Genomic DNA, 21,232 nt, shown 5'->3' with positions numbered 1-21,232 from the left:
ACACAGAGTTTTGAAAGAGTCCTCAACACGATTTACTCCTCACAGTACTCAACTGTCTCCGATTGTGAGACAGGTTTTATCTCTTAGAAGCATTGTTTTTCTTTTACCACGATGCTTCCCGCAGCTGCAGTGCTTTATTTCCCATGGGAGGTGAAATCTGGAGCAGTGCAGGAGGGAGCATCAGTGAGAACTTTTGGCAGGTGGGTTTTTCCTTATAACTCACAGCAACATCAGATGTTGTGGTCCTCGAACCGGGAAAAAAACCCAATTTCTGATTCATAAACAGTGGTGTTAGTAGCAATAGGTTTGTCAAGCAATGTGTAGCATTAAGTGGCATCTTTTATTACCTTAGATTGAGCCCTTTTGTATCTATATAGGGAGCTGGCTCTAGGAGGGGTGGGGAATTCAGTTGGTCTTTCAAAGTTCCCCTCCAATCAAAAATATGTTCCTTCAGCTGGATGTTTGACCTTCACCTTGCAGAGTTTGACATTTGAAGGTTGTTTTCATATTCATCTGCCGAAAGGTGAAAGTTTCTATGTTTAGTAAACATCTAAGTTTAAAGATCCCCTCCCGACATGTTATTTAGATATAAAAATGCTTGGAACAATCATGTGTGTCTAATATTATATTTATAATTATACTTTTTTGTTTTCCACATGAAAGTATATTTATCTTGGTAAAATCCTTTCCTTTTTCCATCTCCCCCTTGTCCCGCTTTGAAAATCCCAGAATATATATATAAGCAAATATATTTCTTTTTAGAAGTTTAATTGCTGAACACAATATGTCTCCCACTTCACTGTAAAGTCCATTCTCAGTGTTTGTGAAGTTGTATTTGTTAAATTTTCCAGACTTGTCAGCTATCAGCCTGAGGAGTCCAGGGCTACACTGTCAGCTCAGCATGCTTCGAAAGAGCACCATGTGGTTGTCCGCACCTCGTTTGTGGAGCCCTTTAACCCAATAGTTGGGGCCCAGTATGTTGTTCTGGGTGAGAAAGAAAATACTGATGGTAAGGAAAGACTATCTGATCTTTTCACACTTATTATGATTTTCAAACAGCAATATTATTATGACTAGTATATAAACAGATCTTTAAATGCTGTCATTTTAGACTGTGTTTTGCTCTTGCACATCAAAATTGAAATTCTATGGGACAATACATTCACAGAGGGTAATTCACAATTACATTGATTCAGTAAACATAAGAAAATTGTTAATCAGGTATCTGGTTATTTATTGCAAAACCACTATCACTTGCCTTTATCTGTGTCTTCTTGTCTTACAGGGGATGACGTGATGGTTCGGGCCCGTGTGCTCAACTGTGTCGATGGTGTAAACATCGCTCTTCTACAGAAAGCCATTAATGAGCAAAGGAGCTTCTTCATGGAGAGGGACTGCAAACAGGATAATGCTGCACAATCTGCAGATGCAACCTGATCTGGGCCTTAATGCATCAAGTTTCCCAGACTGCTCATGGATCGTCAGAGCTACATAACCGACTCTTAAAGCTGTTTGCCAAGGTGCACAGTGCTGTTGTGTGAGCTCAAATGAACTTCAAGACCTTTCAGTTAAAAAAAATAGGGACAAAGGTTTAGTTCCATCAGTTTATATGAATATCATGCTGACCTATGATCATAACAGCTTTTTACACTTTGTCAGTGGATGATGATCATTAAAGCTGCAAATGAATGGACTAATAGTCTCGCTTCAAGTTTGGTCTGTTAAGAATTAATTGTAGATGTTTTGGGTAAATTACTTGAATATGAAAATGGTGCACGTTTTGGCAATATTGCTCAGTTTCGAGAAGGCTTTTCAGTGCTGCCATTTATTTGGATGTGGAAGTTACCAGACTTAACATTCCTGAAGTAACTTTGTGGTCTGATATCATTCAAAATGTTTTAACTTTCCAAACAATAGACCTATCATCAATGGGTCTTGGTCAAACCTGTGTGATATGAATAAAAAGCAAACTAAGGATGTATTTCACTGACATTAAAATGGAAAAGGTTTAAAAATATAAATATTAATTACACCTATTGAGCACTTTGCACAGATAAGACAGTTAAAAAAAGATATCTATTTACATACATTTTAGCAGCTATGTATATTGTGAGCTTTTACGTAAACCAGGACTCCACTGGCAGAAGGTAATATCATTGAAACAGTCACAGAGTCCATATTACAACCATATTAATTAAAATAAAATTTAGCAAATAAAATAATTCAAAGCATAGACCTCTATCTTAACTGCATGTGTTATTGTTATTGTGCATTATTTCTCATAGGTGAGGTTTTAAGATAAGCCCAGAGTGGTTTTCTATCTCACCCGCACATTTTATTTTTATTTTACTATTTTTCTATGACTTTTATTTTACAAATGTGCAAATAAACATGTTTTCAAAGGGCAAGGTTGAAAATAAAGCAATATAATGCACTTAGTGTCCTCTCTGGCATCTTCTTCTGGATTTACAGCCGTTAACACTTGGCTTAAATATGTCATTATTACAAACAGTATGTGTTGTATGGTCTAAACAGTGCGCTATGCAGATTTGGGGCTGTGTTTTCAAGTTAAACTTTGTGTTCCCAACCTTTTCTGGTTGTGATCTCATCAAATAGAATGGTGCTTAAATGATGAATTGATCAATTATGCTGGTCATAAAAAGCAAACAATGTGAGGATGTCAATTTGCATTTTGTGAAATTGTAATGGTCATTTTTCATTATTTTCTGATATTCTATGTACCAGTTAGTGGAGTGATTGGTAATGAAAATGTAAAACATATCATAGAGCAGGTGTAAATTATGAGTTAAACTAATTTGTTCCTCTCAGATATTCATTGGGAGGACTTTTAGAGGCCTGAACAGGTAAAACTATCCAGTATCTCACAAGAAAATGCTAAATGACAACAATAATGTATTATTTCTCATCCCTGTAATCATCTGGTGAACACTTAGATTTGAAGGATTGGTATATGGGTTATATTTACAACCAGTTTATGTACACCGGGTGGAGCAGTGCCTATTATTTGTTATTTGATATCAGATGAGGGACACACCCTTTCATGAAAGTAAAAGTTGAAAACCTGCTTGTGTGTTTTATTTAAAAGACTACTCAGAATTGAAAGTGAGGGAGTCTGTGCTTTTTAGCCATAATTTAAATTTATTAATATTTGTTTCTTTATAAAGTATTAAACAAGATTGAGTTTAAAGTGAACAGTGTCAAGAATAGTGTAGAATAATACAGAGTCAAATCAATCTTGGTAAATAGCATTGCACCATGCCCCAGTATCCCTAATAACACAATAATATAAAACAAACTGCATTCATATTCAGTTTAAATAGAAAAACAAAAAACATCTGCCCATTCAGATATAAGTAAACAAAGGCAATTCAGCAGCAATCATTTTCACTAGACAAAGCTTTGCAGTAAAGACTTTTCCTGAGTCAAAATGTACACTGTAATTAACGTATGCATTTTTGTACGATATGATCTCAAATTAATAGTACATTTTTCCATGTATTGCTCCACAAATAAGATAATTCCAAGCATGTTGTAAACAAATCTAGAATCTTGCATATCTATGAGAGTTGTAAGTTGGAGCGTAGCTGGACTCTTTGGAGGGGGCTGGCAGCATTGGTAAGCCTGATATTGGGTCTTTCTTACAGCGATTCAGAGCTTGTTTGTAGTTAATCTTCTCCTTTGTGAGAGGGTCTACAATATCCTTGATGTAGGTTGTCTCAGCCTGCAACTCCCTCATCATGGCACTGTCGATCATTTTGGACCCGATGGCATCCATGATGCTTACCCTGCGGCCAGTGTTGGGATCGACCAGCCCTCCGGTCAGGTGCTGTGCCTCCATGTAGCGAAGGGCAGTTTCCTTTGGCATCCAGCCTTTCTGGACAGCCTCTCCCACAGACAAATGCTCTTTGGTCATGGGGTCTTCAATGCCAACAAAGGCCTTTTGTGCATTGAGTAGCCTCTGGATTTGACTGTCGTCAATGAGGCCTCTGGGTGCTGCCTTGTGAACCGCGTGTCTCTCTTTGGTGTTGACATCGATGATGCCACCTGTTGCTGCCTGCGCCTCCAGAAGCCTTTGCGCGGTGGTGGGGTCGATCAGTTTGCGAATGGCGGCACTGCGTATTGTGAAGCAGGTGCCAGTGTTTGTATCCATTATTCCAGCGACTGGGTAGTTTTCTGTCACAGAGGAGAGGTTAGGAAGGGCTGAATTCACTGGCGTGGCAGACTTTGGGGTGATTGAGTTGAACTGGGGCTGTTTCTTGTCTTCACCAGCAACCAGCAAGGCAAACTCTGAGATGGGCATTTTGCCTTGTTTGTACCTTTGTAAATCATACTGTGCCAGCCTGCCTTTCTTTAGGGCGTCTTTAATAGGGTACTGCTTGCCACTCTTGCAATCCTGCAGTACAGATGTCTCCCCATCAGGCCCCATGGAAGTAATTTCCTCCCAGTCACACTCCAGCTCCTGTAGATGAATGTACTGTTCACGGTCAATCAGGCCCTGCAGGTAGGCATCATAAGGAGACATATCTTTGCCTGTATCTGGATCAAGAATGGTGATTTTGGTGGAGACATTGGTCTCTTTGGTCCTTGTCTCGGCATGCTCCTCTTTCTTCAGATTCTGCTGAAGGTCTCGAATGTTGCTGTCTCGCAGGTGGATTTTGTCTTTTTCATTCAGGATCTCCTTCTCCAAACGCTGGACATCAGAGTCCATCTTAATGCTCTTCTGCCTGCTCTTCTGTGTCCTCTCACTCATCAACTTGCTCTGCTGCTGGAACGACAGGCTGGTGTCATGTTTCTCAGACTCCAGTGTCTTGAGCTCACAAGTGAGGTTGTCCCTCTCCCTCTGTAAGGCATCTCTGTTCGAAATGAGAGAAGTCTCTTCTTTTGAAGTGCTGGACTTGGTGCTTGTCAGGAGGTTGATTTTATCATTGAGACGTCTGATTTCATCCTCCAAGTCTTGCCTGGCAAATTTATTTTGAGATACCTGCTCCCTCAGGCGATCCCTCTCTGCTTCGACAGCCTGATCTTTCTCTACACGGATAATCTCTTTGTACACCGTCTTCTCACCAGACTTCTCTTTCTGTAGGATCTCAATCTTGGCATTGGTGTTACGGATGTCTCTCTGGAGACGCAGGATATTGTTGGTTTCCTTGTCCATGTCTGACCGCGCACTGTTTGTCAACCTCTCCAGTTTGGGGTCTCTCTCAACCTTCAGTACCTCCTCTACAACAATACTTTCCTCAACAGGTGGTGGGGCATTTTCCAGCTGTGTCATGCGCAGTTTGATCTCTCTGAGTTCAGACTCTGCTTGAACTTTCTTTTGGTGCTCGTCACTTTCTCTGAGGGTCCTCTCTTTGTCTTCCACTGTTGATCTTAGCTGCTGCAGGTCCAGCTCCAGCTGACGCCTCGTCATTACTTCTTCATCTAGGTTCTTGCCGAGTTTCTCATGCTCGACTATCTGTCTTGGGTCCTTCTGTAAACGTACAACCTCCTGCACAACCACTTTCTCCTCAGGTTTCTGTCGCTCCAACAGGATGTTTTTGTTTTGCAGGTCAAACACCATCTCTTCCATAGTGCGCCGCACCTGTGCCTCCTCACGCACATCTCTTCTCAAGCGGTCAGCTTCTTTCTCCAATAGAGGATCAGGTTCATACTTGATGACGTCTCTGGTGACGAGTTGGGTCTCTATCTTGGACTTTTCAGCCTTCAATTCATCTCTGTCTTGCCTTAGAAGTCTCACCTGGTCTTGGAGGGAGTTGTAAGTGGTGTTTAAATGGTTCACCTGATCATTTAGCCTTTGAATCTCTCTCTCATTTTCAGGGCTTCTTTCCTCCTTAACCACCTCTTGGAGAACTTCTTTCAACTCCACCTTGGGCTTCTCAGACTGAAGGGTTTTCACTTCAGATGTGACCTGGGTGATCTCCCTCTCCAGATCAGAACACTGCTTGTTGGAGTCTTGTATGTCTTTCCTTAGTCGCATTATCTCCATCTCTGTAGTCGGATCTATACGGTAGATCTCATTAACTATTTCCTTCACCTCAACTTTTGGTTTCAAGTCTTGAACATCTCTGTAGCGACTGTGAAGCTCCATCAGCTCTTTGGACAAAGAGTCATTTTCAGTCATCTCATTCTCCACACTTGATTGAATCTTCTTTGATTCATTAATAAGGTCAGGGTCTTGTTCAATCTTTTTCACCTCCTTAGTGATGACCTTTGGCTGAATGTTAGGAATCAGCCTCTCAAGTGCATTAATCTGGCTCCTTGTCTGGAAGATTTCATCATTGAGGAGCTTGCTCTTGTTGGTCTCATCAGAAATTTCTGTCTCAAACGTTTTCACTGCTTTCAGCATCTGTGGGTCCTGTTCCACTTTCACCACTTCCTTCTTAACCACCTTCTCTTTAATAGGTGGCTTTTTTTGCTGGAGAATTGTGACTTCTGTCTCCATCTGAACCTGCTCCTTATCTCGCACTCGAATTTCATCTTTCATCCTCTCTATTTCATCTATCAGCTTGGCAGCCTCCACATCCAGTTGAGGATCTTTTTCAAACTCTGTCACTTCTCTGGTCACCAGTTTGGGTGTTGTATTTTTAAGGGTGTCCTCCAGGGTAGTAATTTTCTGGGTAACAACTTCAATCTCACCCTGGGTGGTGCTATGCTTCAGGGCCTCTTCATGCAGTTTGTTCTGAAAATCAGCCAAATGACTCTCCAGTTTTGGGTCACGGTAGTACTGCAGGACTTCTTTTTCCTCAAGGCGCTCCACTCCTCTTCTGCTCTTCAGTGACAGCATCCTTTCTTTGAAGGTTTTCAGCTCTGTTTCGGTATGAGTTGTTCTCTCCTTCTCTTCATCCAGCTCTTTTAACAGACTGTCAAGCTCAAAACTACTCCTCGGCTGGCTTTCAAGCTGCACCTGTTGTTGTTCCACCATCTGAACTTTCTCTTCATTCTGCAGCAGGGAAATATAAATGAATTGAATGGCAGTAACTGATCAAGTAATTTGTTTTGTGACATAGCTTTAATTAGTTTTACTTGAAAATTCTGTGATAGTGAAGAAGTCATATTTTTATTCATAGCTTGCTCCCTTACTTGTGAAATGAGATTCTTAGCCAAGCTCATCTGCTTTTGGCGTTGGTTGTTTTCAGCTGTTGATTCAGCGTAACGGTTGACCAGATCTTTTTCCTATAAAAAGGATACACAGAAAATAATCAACCACCTTGATTCTCTAACAAATGCAATGTGCTTATGTTGAAATATGGGAGTTTAAATATTACCTCTTTCTGAACTGCATCAGCAAGTGTGAGCATATGAGGTTTCTTTGCATCAGTGGCGCCAGCATCGTCTTGCATACTGTTGTATTTATCAACGTTGGTCTCATACTCCTGCACATATGTGAAGAATTAGGTTAAGTTTTCTGGTTTGAGCATTAATTAATTAAGTCAATTATTCAAAGTATGCTCATATTCCCATTTGTGGATTATATTTAAATAGTTTTTAAAATTCAACAGCTATTTCTAAGGCCTAAAATCACCAGTGCATTCTCTTTTGTATTTTATTGCATTGTATTATAATACATTTGAATCGTCTTACATTGAGTAGATTCTGGAGGTCTTGAGACAGGTCCACCACTCTGTCCATATCATCTCCCTTCCTCTTCAGGTCATCCATCACCCTCTGCCATGAAAATGTTTAACAGAAGTTAATCACTATGATTTCATAATTTTACTATAATAGCAGTTAGAGTATCATCCACTATTCTCCATGTTCCACAGTACGTTTAAAAAGCAATCTCACCTCCTGTGAGCTCTGCTTGTCAGTGACCTGAGACAGATCATCGTTGAGGTTTATCTGTTTTTTCGGCAGGTTGTCAAGGAAGGTATTCAGGGATTTGGACGAACTTTGGAACTCCTGGTTCTTGGTTGCAGTTTCTTGTAAGATGTTTTCCCTGAAAGGATTGGTCAATGTGAATTTTCTTTTTTAAATAACTGTAAAGCTCTGCATCATCATCATCATCATCAGATATATAGTGGTCAGCTCAAGTTTTGTTTTCTTTCATTACTATTCTTGAAATATATCCATTGTCATATTAGCGTACTACTGCTTTCTTTATGTACTTGTGATCATAATGTAATCACAAGTTGGCCTATTTTTAAATTAAAGACATTTAATCACCTTTTTGTCATGAATAAAGCATACATACATCCAAAAGTTCAAAGTAGTAAAGTTGTCATTCAATAGTTTTTTGGTTTGCAACAGGCTACAAAGAAGCCATGTCCACTTGCAACCACTAATACTCGGTTCATTTAATCATTTTTATAGGGCTGAGCATACCAAGTGTGTGGATTTCACAGAAATAAATGTATTAAACAAAAATATGGTGTTTTTTCTTCTATCTTATCCTTGTAATCATCTAATGTCCATCTTTTAACTCCTCAGGGAGTCCTGAATCCTATGTTTCGAACCAGTCTTGTGGATTAAATAAGAAACAAACCAAAAATTTCAGTAAAAAATATCTGAAAAAGCAAACTTATTGTAGCCTGACTTTCGATTAAAACCGAAATGATCTGATTCTCACCTGTCCTTCACCTGATTGGCAACATTTGCATAGCGGGTCTGCAGCTGTTTGACCTCTGTTCTCTGGCGCTGGATGTCGGGGCAGTACTCTTGGTGGCCCTGCTGCAGAGAGCTGCACAGCTGCTCTGTGGTCTCCAGATCCTGACTCAGTTTCTTCATGTTGTTCTCAGCCGCCACCACAGATTTTTTCTGGGACTGAATAGAGGAGACAGGAGACATGCAATTTAAAATCTGTCAGATCTGTGAGTGGAAGAATTGCCTTTTATGTGGTTGATATCAGACTTTAAAGGGATGTAAAATTGCAGATGTCCTCACCTGAATGTCCTCAGCACGATCTTGGACTGCATTTGGCACATCAAGGATTGGACCGTCCTGACTCAACTTCTCCTCAAACCCAGAGACGAGGCCATCCACCTTCTTTATCTGATTCTCAAGGTTGAGAGATGCATTTGCTCTGAGGAAAGCCAAGGAGAAATGTAGTGATAAGTGAAATGAGATTACTTAGTTCAGTAGCAAAGCTCGACAAAGACAGACTGACACCTATAATAATATGACACGTGTCAGGTTATGTTTTCTTGGCAGTTCTTATTATTAATTGCATTCTTTAACAATGTTTTAATCATCCACTATGCCACTGTATCTATGCCAAACAAAACATATGCTTACTTCTTGGTGTAGAGGTCAGCAAGTGCAGCAATGCTGTCATGCTTGTTGTTGGCAGTGCTGAGTTTCAATGCCAATGCAGAGGAGGTATCACTGGGATCTTTTGACAGCAGGGGCTGCAGGTCAGACTGAGCTGCAAGCTTCTGTTTCTCTAGAGCCTCCAGGTCCTTGGCAGCTTGCTGTGTAAGATCAGATTTATATCATTTAGATATCAGGTCATGTAGTGTTCCTCCCTGACCAAACATAGAAACTGTTAACTCCAAAAAGAGACACCTGATGACAAAATTATGTTTCATTAGCTTTTAATGTATTAAGGAGGAGTAAAGTTCCTACAATAGCATTACCTGCTTTCAGTAAGTTAGGGTTAAACACATTGCTTTGATGATGAAATACTACATGTACAGTATGATTGATAAAAAATGACAGCAACTTTTTTGTTAATCAAGTAATCATTTGAACCACTTTTCAAGCGAAATTCTAATTTTATAGACTAAACTATTCGTTAATGGAGAACAATAAGCCAGACTAATTGGTAATGATATTATTTTCCTGTTTTTGTCTTGACGCATTGCTGACAGAGAAAACTTATGCAAAAAACATGCTAACAGAGTGACAGAGAGCTGGAGTTTAAACAGTTTATTTGTCTGACCTCCTGCTTCTTCAGCCTGTCGGCCAGATCTCCGGCCGGGTCAGTGCGGCTCAGTGGGGCCCGCAGGCGGCTCAGCATGGCCTCCTCAGAGTTGACCAGGTCGTTGTCCAACTTGTCCAGCTGCTGAGCAACCGCTGTCACTTTGGGGTCCGGTGGGGCAGAAGACACTGGGGCTGTTTGTGCAAACAAGAAGTTGATTTATTGACTGATCTGATTGTGGCAAACTATTTGCAGCTGGTGGTAATTAATGATCCTCATTTAGGATATATTAAGATTCAGTTTGACAGTGACCTGATTGCTGGGTCCTGGACACGTCTGATTTGTGATTCTTCAGGGACGCTGCCAGAGCAGCTCTCTTCTTCTTGATCTCTTCCAGTTCACTACCCAAACTAAAGGACAAAAGACATGGAGAGACAGAGAGTTAGTGACATATTCTTGCATCATTAATTCTAACTGCATAAGACAACCTTGTGTTACTTACAGGTCCACTTTGTCAATGGCCTCTGGATCAGGTGGTGGGATCTGGAAACATGCTCCTGGGAAGGTCATAGTTGCCCCATCGGTTGAAGTAACATCCCAGTTTTCAGTGTCTGAGTTAGATTTCAAGGTGAACTTCTCCCCTCTCGACAGAGATGCCTTGATTATAATAAATGAATAAGAAATAAAATAATTCTATACATGCCTAGAAGTTTAAAGAAGAAAAATCAGTGTGTATAAACACTTGACCTGAAAACTCTCAGTTAAATATATTTGACAGTCTTCGCCTTTTTTTTTGCTCCGCCTGACAACAATTTAAGGTTAAGATGCTCCACCTTGTCGGACTCCGAGTCACATAGGGCTTCCACTGTGATGGGTCTGTTGGGGGTGATGCGGCGTAGCTTCAGAGGAGCTATGCTGGTGCTGCGCCTCCTCAGGTCCGCCAGCAGCTGCTCACTGTTCTGTACGGCCTTCTCCTCCGCCTGGTGGGAAACAGGGAAAAGAGAGGGAGTGAGACATTTTAGACTGCAAATCCTAATTTTATAAGTTCGCTCCAAAATGGACCGTAACAGTTTTATGCCTTTTTTATGACTGGGGTGTCCTAAACAATCAGAACCCTGTGCAATATCATATATAATGTATTTATTTCTGGTTTTCTCTGTATTCAACTTGAGATACGTGATGAACGTGTTTGTGTGGGAGCACCTCACAGAGGTGAATGTCTTGAAACTTATGTGTACTGACTTGCAGTATTTGATTCTGTATTTGTACTAAATGTCTATAAAAGCTCCTGTGTACCTCAAGCTGCAGCAGTATCTCTGAGTTGCTCTTCTTGCCAATAGACTTGGGGTCCAGGCCATTGTTGAGTTTGGTCAGCGTCTCTGACAGTTGCTCAGTGTCCATTTGGTACTGGAAAAATAGCAGAAAAAGATGTTTTAAAATGTTTGTATGAAACCTGAATGTGTTGCATTACAGGGAGATATATTCAATGCATGCCACAAGACAAACTGTGTCTGTGTGTGAGGTATTCTGTGCCATAATTACCTTTTTGAATTCCTCCACATTGTCCAGGTGCGTCTCTTGACAAATGCAGAAATTTAGGAATTTCTGCCACTCATTTCGTACAAGATCTCTCTGAGCCTGGAAGTGTAATGATATGAGTTAATTTACTCTGGATTGGAATAGCACACAAAATTTGACTTGAAAATATTAGTCAAGTTGATTTAAAAAAAAAAAAGGGTTAGTTATAGACTTAAAGTGACAGATTTTGTCCTTTTCAGCTTTGCCTTTATACCTGTATTGTTGGACTGGCAGGATGCTTCAACTCAACAAGCCTGTCTCCTTCATCCTGGAGTTTGTTCACCTCGCTCTCGTGTGACAGCAGATTGTTGTTCTTGAAGTTCTGATTGACATCAAATAAAAACACGGTCATTTATATTATTAGACATCCCAGTACAGAACAAAGGTCTCACTTTAGATCATTCTAGACAAGTAACATTATCTTATTATTTTGACCTCTCACTGCTCTGACTTAAAAACACATCAGCACTGACCTCATACTGCCTGCGAACATCAGGTGGATCCACCATATGGTCACTCCAGTCCTGTTTCCTGATCTTATCCTGCTCTTCTTCCAGGAAGGCCACTTCCTTGTTGCAGCCCTGCATGTATTCGTACAGGCTGCTCAGGTAGTGGCGACGCCACTTGGAGTTGTCCTGAGGAGAAAGTCAATAAAACTGAGTAAAAACCTGAGAAGTTCTGAAAGTGAAAACTCAGAGACACTTATGAAACAACATTTCCAGAGTATCTGATTTGGTATCAGTTAAATAGGAAGAATAGCCCCAAATCTGTTTTTTGATTAAAACATGTAAAATGTCAACACAGGAAAATGTATAATGTATGTAAGTGTGTATATTTGCCTTTTTAGGTAAAATAAATGGGTGCATAGAGTAGCATGTCAGTTATAGAACAGAGGTCAAAAAGTAACTTTAAAGAAAAATTACCAAGATATTTCGGAAAGATCTCCCAATAAGTGCTCTGTAATGTTCTATTATAGTCAATGTTTTGTATAATGATATTTTAAAATAAGGAAACTATGATTTTTTTTTCTCTTACACATGAACAACTGAACTCACCAGTAGATTGTTGTACTGTTTCTTGAAGGCTGTATATTTCTCCTAGAAGACAACACAGCAAAATGGATACAGACAGATGATGATGATTTATTACAAGCTGCTCATTAAAATTAAAGAAGGCATTCAAAGTTTCAGAATGAAGACACCCAGAATGACATGAGGATGTCTTTTCATTTAAATATGCTGGAGTGTGTATTCACCTTGCTTCCAGCAGAGCTAACGCAGAGCTGGGAGCTGTACGCCTCAATCTCTTTGTGCAGGATATTGTGAGCGGCGATCTGCTTCTCCAGGTCTGCCATGGTGGGGCCATACTCCTCAGTGCTCACCTCTTTCTGAGAGCAGAGACACCAATGGAAGAGTGTTAATGTATGTAGAGACAGATAAACACCAGAGGACAAGTCTTTACAGGTCACTCTTTTATTAGTTGTGTTGTTAACTTGGAAAAGGTCCTCTCCAGAGCCAGTGTTTGGTTTGTCCATTCTAGGCTACTGTAGAAACATGGTGGTGCAACATGGTGGTCTCTGTGGAAAAGAACATGCTCCCTATCTAGATATAAAGGGCTCAGTCTAAGGTAATGAAAGCACAATGATTCTTATTTTTCGATGAATACACAATTTAAAACATACTTGTGAATGTTATTTTGCATTTCTGCCAAGTCAGTTCTGCTAGATGCCACTAAATTCTACAAACTGCACCTTTTAAGAGGTCACAAATAATTCATTTTTTTAAAAAGGCCAATTAATTTCCTTAAACAGCTAGGTACTGTAGTTCTTAGTAAACATTAATCAAATAGGAGTAATGGCGTATTTGTTGGGACTCTTTTCTGTGTGGATTAATACACATTTTAGTATTTATGGGGACAGGATGGTGTATGTGGGATTGACTTATAATAAACTACAGTGTCCATGTTTATCTCAATAAAGGAAAATGTCACCCAGTGCAATGCAGTGTGTCTCACTGACAGATTATACTTGGTTTTAAGATGCACATTGGGTGATTGGATCCCAAGTGGACAGCATTGTGATCCAACCACTCAAACCACTGCCTGAGGATGTGTAGGATGCATTTAACCACATATCTTTTGTAGTGTCCTAATGCATCCCTGACAAGGATATAACATGAAAATACACCATCAATGCAGGACATGCTGGTTGTTTTGGTGACAGCTTGCCAACGTCAATTGACTTTGTCTTATCAACAGTTGGATTGCATGTACATGTATATTAGTTGTACATTTTTGTTTTGCTTAAACAAAGCTGGTGCTTGTCTATAATAACTGTGAACACAAGAGGTCAGCTGAACACCTTGGAGATACTTGACAGACACAAATGTGAATGAGTATGTGTCTCGTCTGTTCACTTGTGATTGGATCACCTAAATGCATTTAAAAACCAAGTATAACCAGCCTATTTGATGTGTTTTAATCATTTTTAAACAACAATGGAGCTCTGTGCCACAAAATAATAAGATGTATCAAGCTTGGTCCACATTGACAGTATTTGGCTAGGATCAAATCATTGTTGCTTTTGGTGTCTTCATGGCCAGCCTTTTTCTGTAAGCTCAAAGAATGACACCAAACCTGCATATTCAGAGAGTTTCTTAGCAGACTTTCCCCCAAATGTTCAGACAGCGCTGTAATACTTACTTGTTTCTGGTTCAAAACAGGTGCCCAGTCAATTCTGGGCATCAGTGACACGTCGTCAATCTGCTCAAAGATGTCTCGGTAGAAGGCGCAATCCTTCAACCAGCGCTCATGAAGGTGAATGACACTAATGTCACCAGAGAAGAAAGAAATGAAGAACCTTAATTATTATTTAATCTAGTAGTTTTATCCTTTTTCCAAAGTCTGTTTTTGTATGTTTGCTCATTTGGACTGAAAAAATCCAATCACAAAACTCTTTCTTGTCTTGATTGACAAAGAATGTGAAAATGTATTATATATTTAGTTAATATTAAGCACTTTGAGTCTCCATTACTCTTAGTATTGGTGTTAGGTTGGAGACTTGATGATACAGTACATAACTAGTGTTGTTGTGGACTTTAAATGCGTATTAGGATTTCTAAATTCAAAATATCATGAAATGACTGTCTGGTTTAACTTGAGCTGATTTTGTTCATTGTTTTAAATGTAAATGTCATGCATGCTTCCATAAATGTACTTATTTTTATATATTCAGGATGGTCTCTTCTTCTATATTGCATTCATTCTGTAACAACTCACTCGCTCTCTATCTCTCTGGCCTGTGGGTGTTTGAGCTTCTTGGCTTTGCCTACGTCCAGGAATAGGTTCTGCAGCAGGCCCTCAGCCTCGCCCAGCTTGCTTGAGATATCAGCCTGATACTGTAAGGTGAGGTCTTTCTTCTCATTTTCAGCATCCTGATGAAAGCAAACAACACTTACGATTATCTTTTTTTTCGAGAGCGGTTGACAGAAAGTGATCAAATGACATGAGTGCACTATTTGTGTGCCAGTTTTTCAGTGTGTTCTCACCACAGCCAGCATCTCCTCTGCCCGGAGGATGTCTTTCTCCACCTGGTCAGCATTCTTTTGCATCTGGGCGATCAGCAAGGCCAAGCTACTGGCTTGGGACCTGCAGGGTGAGGAAGAGGGTCACAGATTAAAACACAAGTAGTGATCAAATCATGTCTGACCGAAGATCAGTTCAGTATTCCCATTTCATGTTCAACAATCCTCGTACAATGCTGCATCTGAGCACCGTCACTTACCAGTGGAGGTGGCTTTTTTATTTGTTTATGAAGGTTTGGTTCACTTACAGTCAGAGGCTCTCAATAACAGACGAGTATTTAATTAATCAGGATTTAAATATTGATCACAAAAAAGACCAAGATATTTTCCTGAAAAAACTTTTGATGTTGTAAGACAATAAAGTTTAAGGGCAAAACATATTTTAAAAGCATATCCACTATCAAAAATCTGCACAGTTTTATCTTATTTACTTTTATTACTTTTGTCAAATTTCTGACTGATGCCTGTTTATCAAGATTAAACACATAACATCACAAATAATCACAAGTCTCAAGAAGTGTTGGGAGGGTGTGGGGTCAGTGTGAGGATAGATCGTTTCACCATCCATGCCACACCCGAAGCGTTCTTTGAATGCTAACCATTCCTCAGCAAGTGACTGTGACAGTCACTCCCTCTTTCACTGTCGCTCTCTGTAACAGAGAAAATGCATAGTGATGCCTCAGACACACAAAAGGAGGAAATTTGGTGGTTGGCACTGTGATATGAACAACACCCATAGATCTAAAGGGGGGGTCAATTTGTGGTTTAGAGTCAAAAATCTAAAGATTCAGGATTTAAGGATTTGAACGAAGATAACACAGGATGATGTTACAATTTAATTAGATTGGGTTTGTTTGTGGGAGAGCTTTGAACAGAGGAGATGTAGAGAGGGGTTCGGTTATGGTGGATGTAAATTAAATCAAATTATTTGAAAACAGGAGAGCAATCAAATGTATCTAAACAAGGGACACTCATAGACAGTTTTGCAAACTTTGTATTGTGATAAAGTTTGTGGTAATATGGTTTCTCCAACAGCGGCAATTTACGGGTTGAACTGAATTTATACTGTTTCATGGAAAATATAATTTCCAAACACTCTATTTTTCATTTTTGTGGACATAAAAATCTGTCTTTCCCAAAAACTGGCTCACCTGCAAGTTACCCTTTACCACCAGAGCCTGGCAAATTACATAATACACTTTAATAACCTTTAACTCTGAGATAGCTTTTTGCAATATGCAGCATTTACTGTAAAATCAGCCACAAAATATCACAATTGCATACAACAAGATAAACTCTTGCTGAGAGGTTTTACTACAGTTACTTCCCTCATGAAGCTAAACCTCTGAAATAACAGTGATGTGTAACACTGAACCAAAGAATGTTGGCAAACCATCGAGCACCTCGCTGGTTAACTGGCTCACATACCTAAAATACCTCAGTACAACAACTCGTCTCCCTGAGAGAAAAACAAGCAAATGTCCTATAAGAAAGATTTACGACGGCCTGAATGCATTTTCATGCCGCTCTTTAATGATAAAGAGACAGAGGAATGCAGAGATGTGCTCCTCAGCGGCACTGACTTGCTGAGCTTAGGGCTGATCTGGTTCTGCAGCAGTTGTGACAATGGCCTTCTTATTCCTGCTCAGTCAGGAGGGACACACACACACACACACACACACACACACACACACACACACACACACACACACACACACACACACACACACACACACACACACACACACACACACACACACACACACACACAGGCATTATTTCTTAAGTTTCTTTACTAATACACTAATAATCATACTCATGTTGGTTATGACCTGAAACTGCAAATTCAGTCATTACTGATTCTCTGACTCATAAAACCCATAAGAGTCAACAGAGCCTGGATTAGTGACACAATCCTGATATGATCTACATGCTTTCAGTCTGCCCATGCTTGACGTGTGTCACTAAATTTGTCTTTTGGGATTTAATTTCTTTTTTGGGTGTCTTTGAGGAAAAAAATCAGTTGTTTGCTCATATGTTCTGGTTGTTTAGCTGTCATTTTCTCCATCTTGCTAAAGATAGGTGGACAGGTAAACACCAGGGACAGTCCTGAAAGTCTGACATGTTGTATTATTTCATTATAGATGTTGTAATCTACAATAAGTGTGGATGATTGACAGATCACACATATCTTCATCAAGTAAGTGTCTGTGTTTGTTTATATGTAGCAGTAATGTGTGTTCCCCTCTGAGCTTAGTGTTTTTCGGGGGTGACAGGAGTGTGTGAGGCCTTCGTGTCATCTGTAGAGAGTTTGAACTCTCGTGACTCTGCTGAAACATGACAGCCCTCAAAGGATACAATAGAGCCCTGTTTAATAAATCCCTTTAATGCTGCTTATTGTGACTGAAAGAGATGACTCATTGAGGGTTTTTTATTTATATGAATGACCATAGCAAGACAGTTAAATAGCTCCATCTAGTCCTGATTTCCTTGAGAGGGTAACTGGATAACCCACATAATTTTGGAGGGCTTGTCTGCATTTTTTAGTAAGTTACACAATCACAAAGATTGTACTAAATACACTCCAAGATTTAGGTATAGCTCTCAAATTCCCTGCCAGCTCACAGCTGAAAGCAGAGTTCAGTGTTACTACACTGTAAGTTCAGTACTACAAGCAGCTCCTTTCACATTAAATAGAAGAATATCATTCATTGTAAATATCAAATATAGTCATCAGTCACAGACTCAGTGTCGTCATTAAAACATTATGTCATCAATGAGCTGTGATGTAATTGACAGGCACATGATGGCCACCTCTAGGATCCTCAGACATCACACATACACTTATCAGATCATGGTCACTTTTGGGGAAATTACATAGACTTACATTCATTTCTTGGAGACTTACCCTCACTATATGTACCTGCCTAACCTTAATCAATGACTCAAAAATCAGCGTTAAACCAATTGGGGGACACACCTTTTGTAACCAATTGGAAAAGTTGTCCCCATTTAACTGGTCCTAAGTTTGAAATCTGTCCCCAAAAATAGCCTATGACAGATGAACACACAGGTAATGGTGTGGTATTTGACTTGTCAATGCCATTTGTAATTTAAAATGAAGTTTTTATACTTTACAATAAGTAATACCCCACTTACCGACAGTAGTACAGTTTCATCTGCCACTTTACATAAATTAGTTAATCAATTAATAAATAAACAGAAAATTGATTGAGATCAAATTTGATGATCGAGTAATCATTCCAGTTTCTGAAATGTGAGTATCACTGTAAATCACATAAAAATAGACTACATTTTATATGAGATATAATGGGATTAGTTGCTGCCCTTCTACATTGTCTTCATTCATTTAATTGGTAGCTTATGGTTCTTACTGGCTACATGAACCAAGCAACAGGTCCTATTCAAGCCACAATGTACAGTTGGGAACCAACGCCCACATAAGAGAAAGGAACCAGCTGAGCAGTCCAGACTGCCCATCCCTCATCACACCTCAGCAGATTGACATGTCCAACCAGAAGCAAGGTGAAACTACAGGCTGGTCACCATCTGCCTGTGAAACCACGTCACTACTGAGACATCCAACAGGGATGAGAAGGTGAAACTATCAATTTGGCAGCTGAATGTATCTCCAGCTTCTCTATGATGGCTGTCATTTGTGTTATAAGATGTGTTGAAAGCCATTATTTAAATTAATCACCTTAATACATATGTGAAAAGGGTAAGGGTCAGGGTCATCTTCTTTTATTACTTAGATAAGTTTAGGGCAGAGTGAAATCATTCTCATTACTCATTACTCATTACGTGCAGTGAGATTCTTTCACACATTTGCACACACTGAATAAACGTTTTGAACACTGTCTTCACCTCAAAATGAATAATGTGTAAAAAATAAAATAAAAAAAGGCCAAAGAGGTCAAACAAGTTTTTAAACACTTAAGTCTTATGGTGTACCCCAGCACCACCCTCTATATAAGTCCTATTTTTTTTCTCTAGGCCTCATTTCTAGATTTGTTATCTAGGCATCATTTTCTAGTACCAAAGGCAGGCAGCCAAGCCTGACAAGACACAAAACAGCCTCTGATACTGAAATCACGCACACAGTCCTTACAGGACAGGTTTTTTCTCATTGAAATATGATAACGTTTTGATAGACGTCACAAGCCTAGATCTCTGTGAACTTTTGGAAAAACTGACCCATGAAGTCACATTTCGGGGATTTGTGCGCTTGAGAAGTAGGTTGAAAAAGAACTGATAAGATTTTTTGCTAAATGGAAAAGAAACATTTTGTTTTTAGCTCACATGTAAATGTAAAATGACAGCATGACTGTTTCTACAAACAAGCACATTTCCGTTATGGCTCAAGTTTTAGTCTCACTCACACCTTCACCAGTTCTACCTGTCTTAAATTCAACAGTCTCTTACCTTATGTTTACAAAGTAAACCTGACCTCAGGCCCTGTTAACACTCTCAATCATCCCAGAGGATTAATGTCGACATAAATCAGCACTTGAAATCAGTGATGAATGTACAGTGCAAACTCTTATTTAAATCTCTTTCAACCCAAATATCATGTAAGAAAAAAGGAACCACAACACACATTTACACAGAGAAAGAGGACAAAGGCACGCACGGAACATGACACAGTTCTCGTCTTGGGAACAAGAGGAGGGTGAGCAGAACCGAGATACAGTATCACCACACACACGTACATACATTCATACACACATTCATAAACTCCTCTGGGAAAAACTCACTTGTTGATCTTGCCCGAGACCTTGAGCGAACCCTCCTTACTGTCCTTTTTCTTAAACATCCTGGAGGTTGTGGGGGAGTCAAGCAGAAACCCACAAAAAAATCTCTCTCTCTCTCTTACTCCTTCTTCGTCTCCGTCTTCCTCACTGTGTGGCTCCTGCTCTATCACTTCTCTTCCTTTGGTTCTTCACAAACTCTAAACACACACAAACACACTCACACACACTCAGTCACGTCAGTACAGTGTTAAACACCGGCAGCTCCTCCCAGACAGGTTAACAGGTGTGTCACCACTCAGACATCCACCTTGCAGAGGAAGACCGGACCGACCTGTTTACTGCACTCTTTCTTGCCCCCACCTTCGGACCTGCCCTTCCTTTTCATCGGGGGCCATGACACATTCTCAAATCTCTCACAGGGACCAGGAGCCCTTCAGTTACCATGAATGAAATATTTGTGGGTCTGGATGAATTCCTGCAGGGTAAAATGCATCTAGTGAACAAAACACCAATGAATGCAGTTGGGAGACATCATGTTAAAAAGCAATGCAGTGGTTCAAACATGGCTATTAAGTGCTATGAAAAATATTTTAAATTTTGGACTCAGTACAATCTGAAGTGGAACATTATAATTCACATTATTTCAGTTTTGGTAGACCGGCACCAAATGTAAAACCACTTTCTACCTCCACCATGGAAATTGTAGTGTTTCCCCCATAACAAGCTAGTTTGTAAGCAACATACTTTACTGCAGGTCAAAAAATAACAAATAAAATAAGAGCGAAAAGTACAAAATAGACTTTCAGCCATGTGAGCAGGAGACATTTCAGTTCAGATGAGTTTCAGTGAAAAATTTCCACAGTGCATGTATGAAATTCAGGCTGACGCTGGCAACATATGCAAAGTGATTTTAATGGTAAAGAAGTAGCAATCTGAGTTAGTCATAATAAGTGGATATCTGACATATATGAGTCTTTTTTAGCATTAAAATCCCTCTGGCACTAAAAAGACTAACACAGTAAGATATGTACTTGATTTGGACAGCTGAGGCTTCATATTAGCTTCAAGTAAACCTTTAACAGTTTTGCACAGGAGAAAGACTGTGGATTTTGTTTCGCATCACTTACACTGTAAGTAAATTATGAAGGGATCTTCAAACGGCCAAGATGAACAACAGGGACGTTTACAGCAAGAAAAACCTGTTTCAGGGTTTATTTGTGTGCCTGACTGTTGCTTTAACAAACACTTAACATTTTGAACCTGTTCTTTAACTACAACTATGACTAGTAGCCAGTGAGCTTAGCATGAAGACTGGAACACGTGGAAATAGTTCACCTGGCTCTGTCCAAACAAAAAACTCCACCCAACAGCACCCATACTTAAGATTTTTTGTTGGACATCTTTTTTTATGAAGCATTATG

At 39.7% G+C, this 21,232-nt stretch overlaps 2 protein-coding genes across 2 annotated transcripts; one reads left to right on the top strand and one right to left on the bottom strand.

Annotated features, from left to right (window-relative positions):
* Positions 1-4: 4 nt before the first annotated feature.
* On the top strand, positions 5-2,399 carry ten1 (TEN1 subunit of CST complex). Its single transcript, XM_062428113.1, has 3 exons — positions 5-200; positions 852-1,009; positions 1,286-2,399. Exons 1-3 carry the CDS (start codon positions 112-114, stop codon positions 1,435-1,437), a joined length of 399 nt encoding a protein of 132 aa, XP_062284097.1. The 5' UTR covers positions 5-111; the 3' UTR covers positions 1,438-2,399.
* A 1,163-nt stretch (positions 2,400-3,562) lies between these two features.
* Positions 3,563-19,873, bottom strand: evpla (envoplakin a). Its single transcript, XM_062428109.1, has 22 exons — positions 19,815-19,873; positions 15,001-15,100; positions 14,732-14,886; positions 14,156-14,279; positions 12,711-12,842; positions 12,511-12,552; positions 11,929-12,090; positions 11,670-11,777; positions 11,420-11,515; positions 11,174-11,284; positions 10,711-10,857; positions 10,380-10,534; positions 10,190-10,287; positions 9,899-10,071; positions 9,253-9,428; positions 8,902-9,040; positions 8,588-8,781; positions 7,807-7,957; positions 7,603-7,686; positions 7,287-7,394; positions 7,102-7,194; positions 3,563-6,961 (listed from the first exon to the last, which is right to left on the bottom strand). Exons 1-22 carry the CDS (start codon positions 19,871-19,873, stop codon positions 3,563-3,565), a joined length of 6,006 nt encoding a protein of 2,001 aa, XP_062284093.1.
* Between the last annotated feature and the right edge of the window lie 1,359 nt (positions 19,874-21,232).

Source organism: Scomber scombrus, chromosome 2, assembly GCF_963691925.1.
Source record: "Scomber scombrus chromosome 2, fScoSco1.1, whole genome shotgun sequence".
NCBI classification, from domain to species: Eukaryota; Metazoa; Chordata; class Actinopteri; order Scombriformes; family Scombridae; genus Scomber; species Scomber scombrus.
The sequence above is the reverse complement of the archived record's forward strand: the minus strand, read 5'-3'. Positions and strand labels throughout refer to the sequence as shown.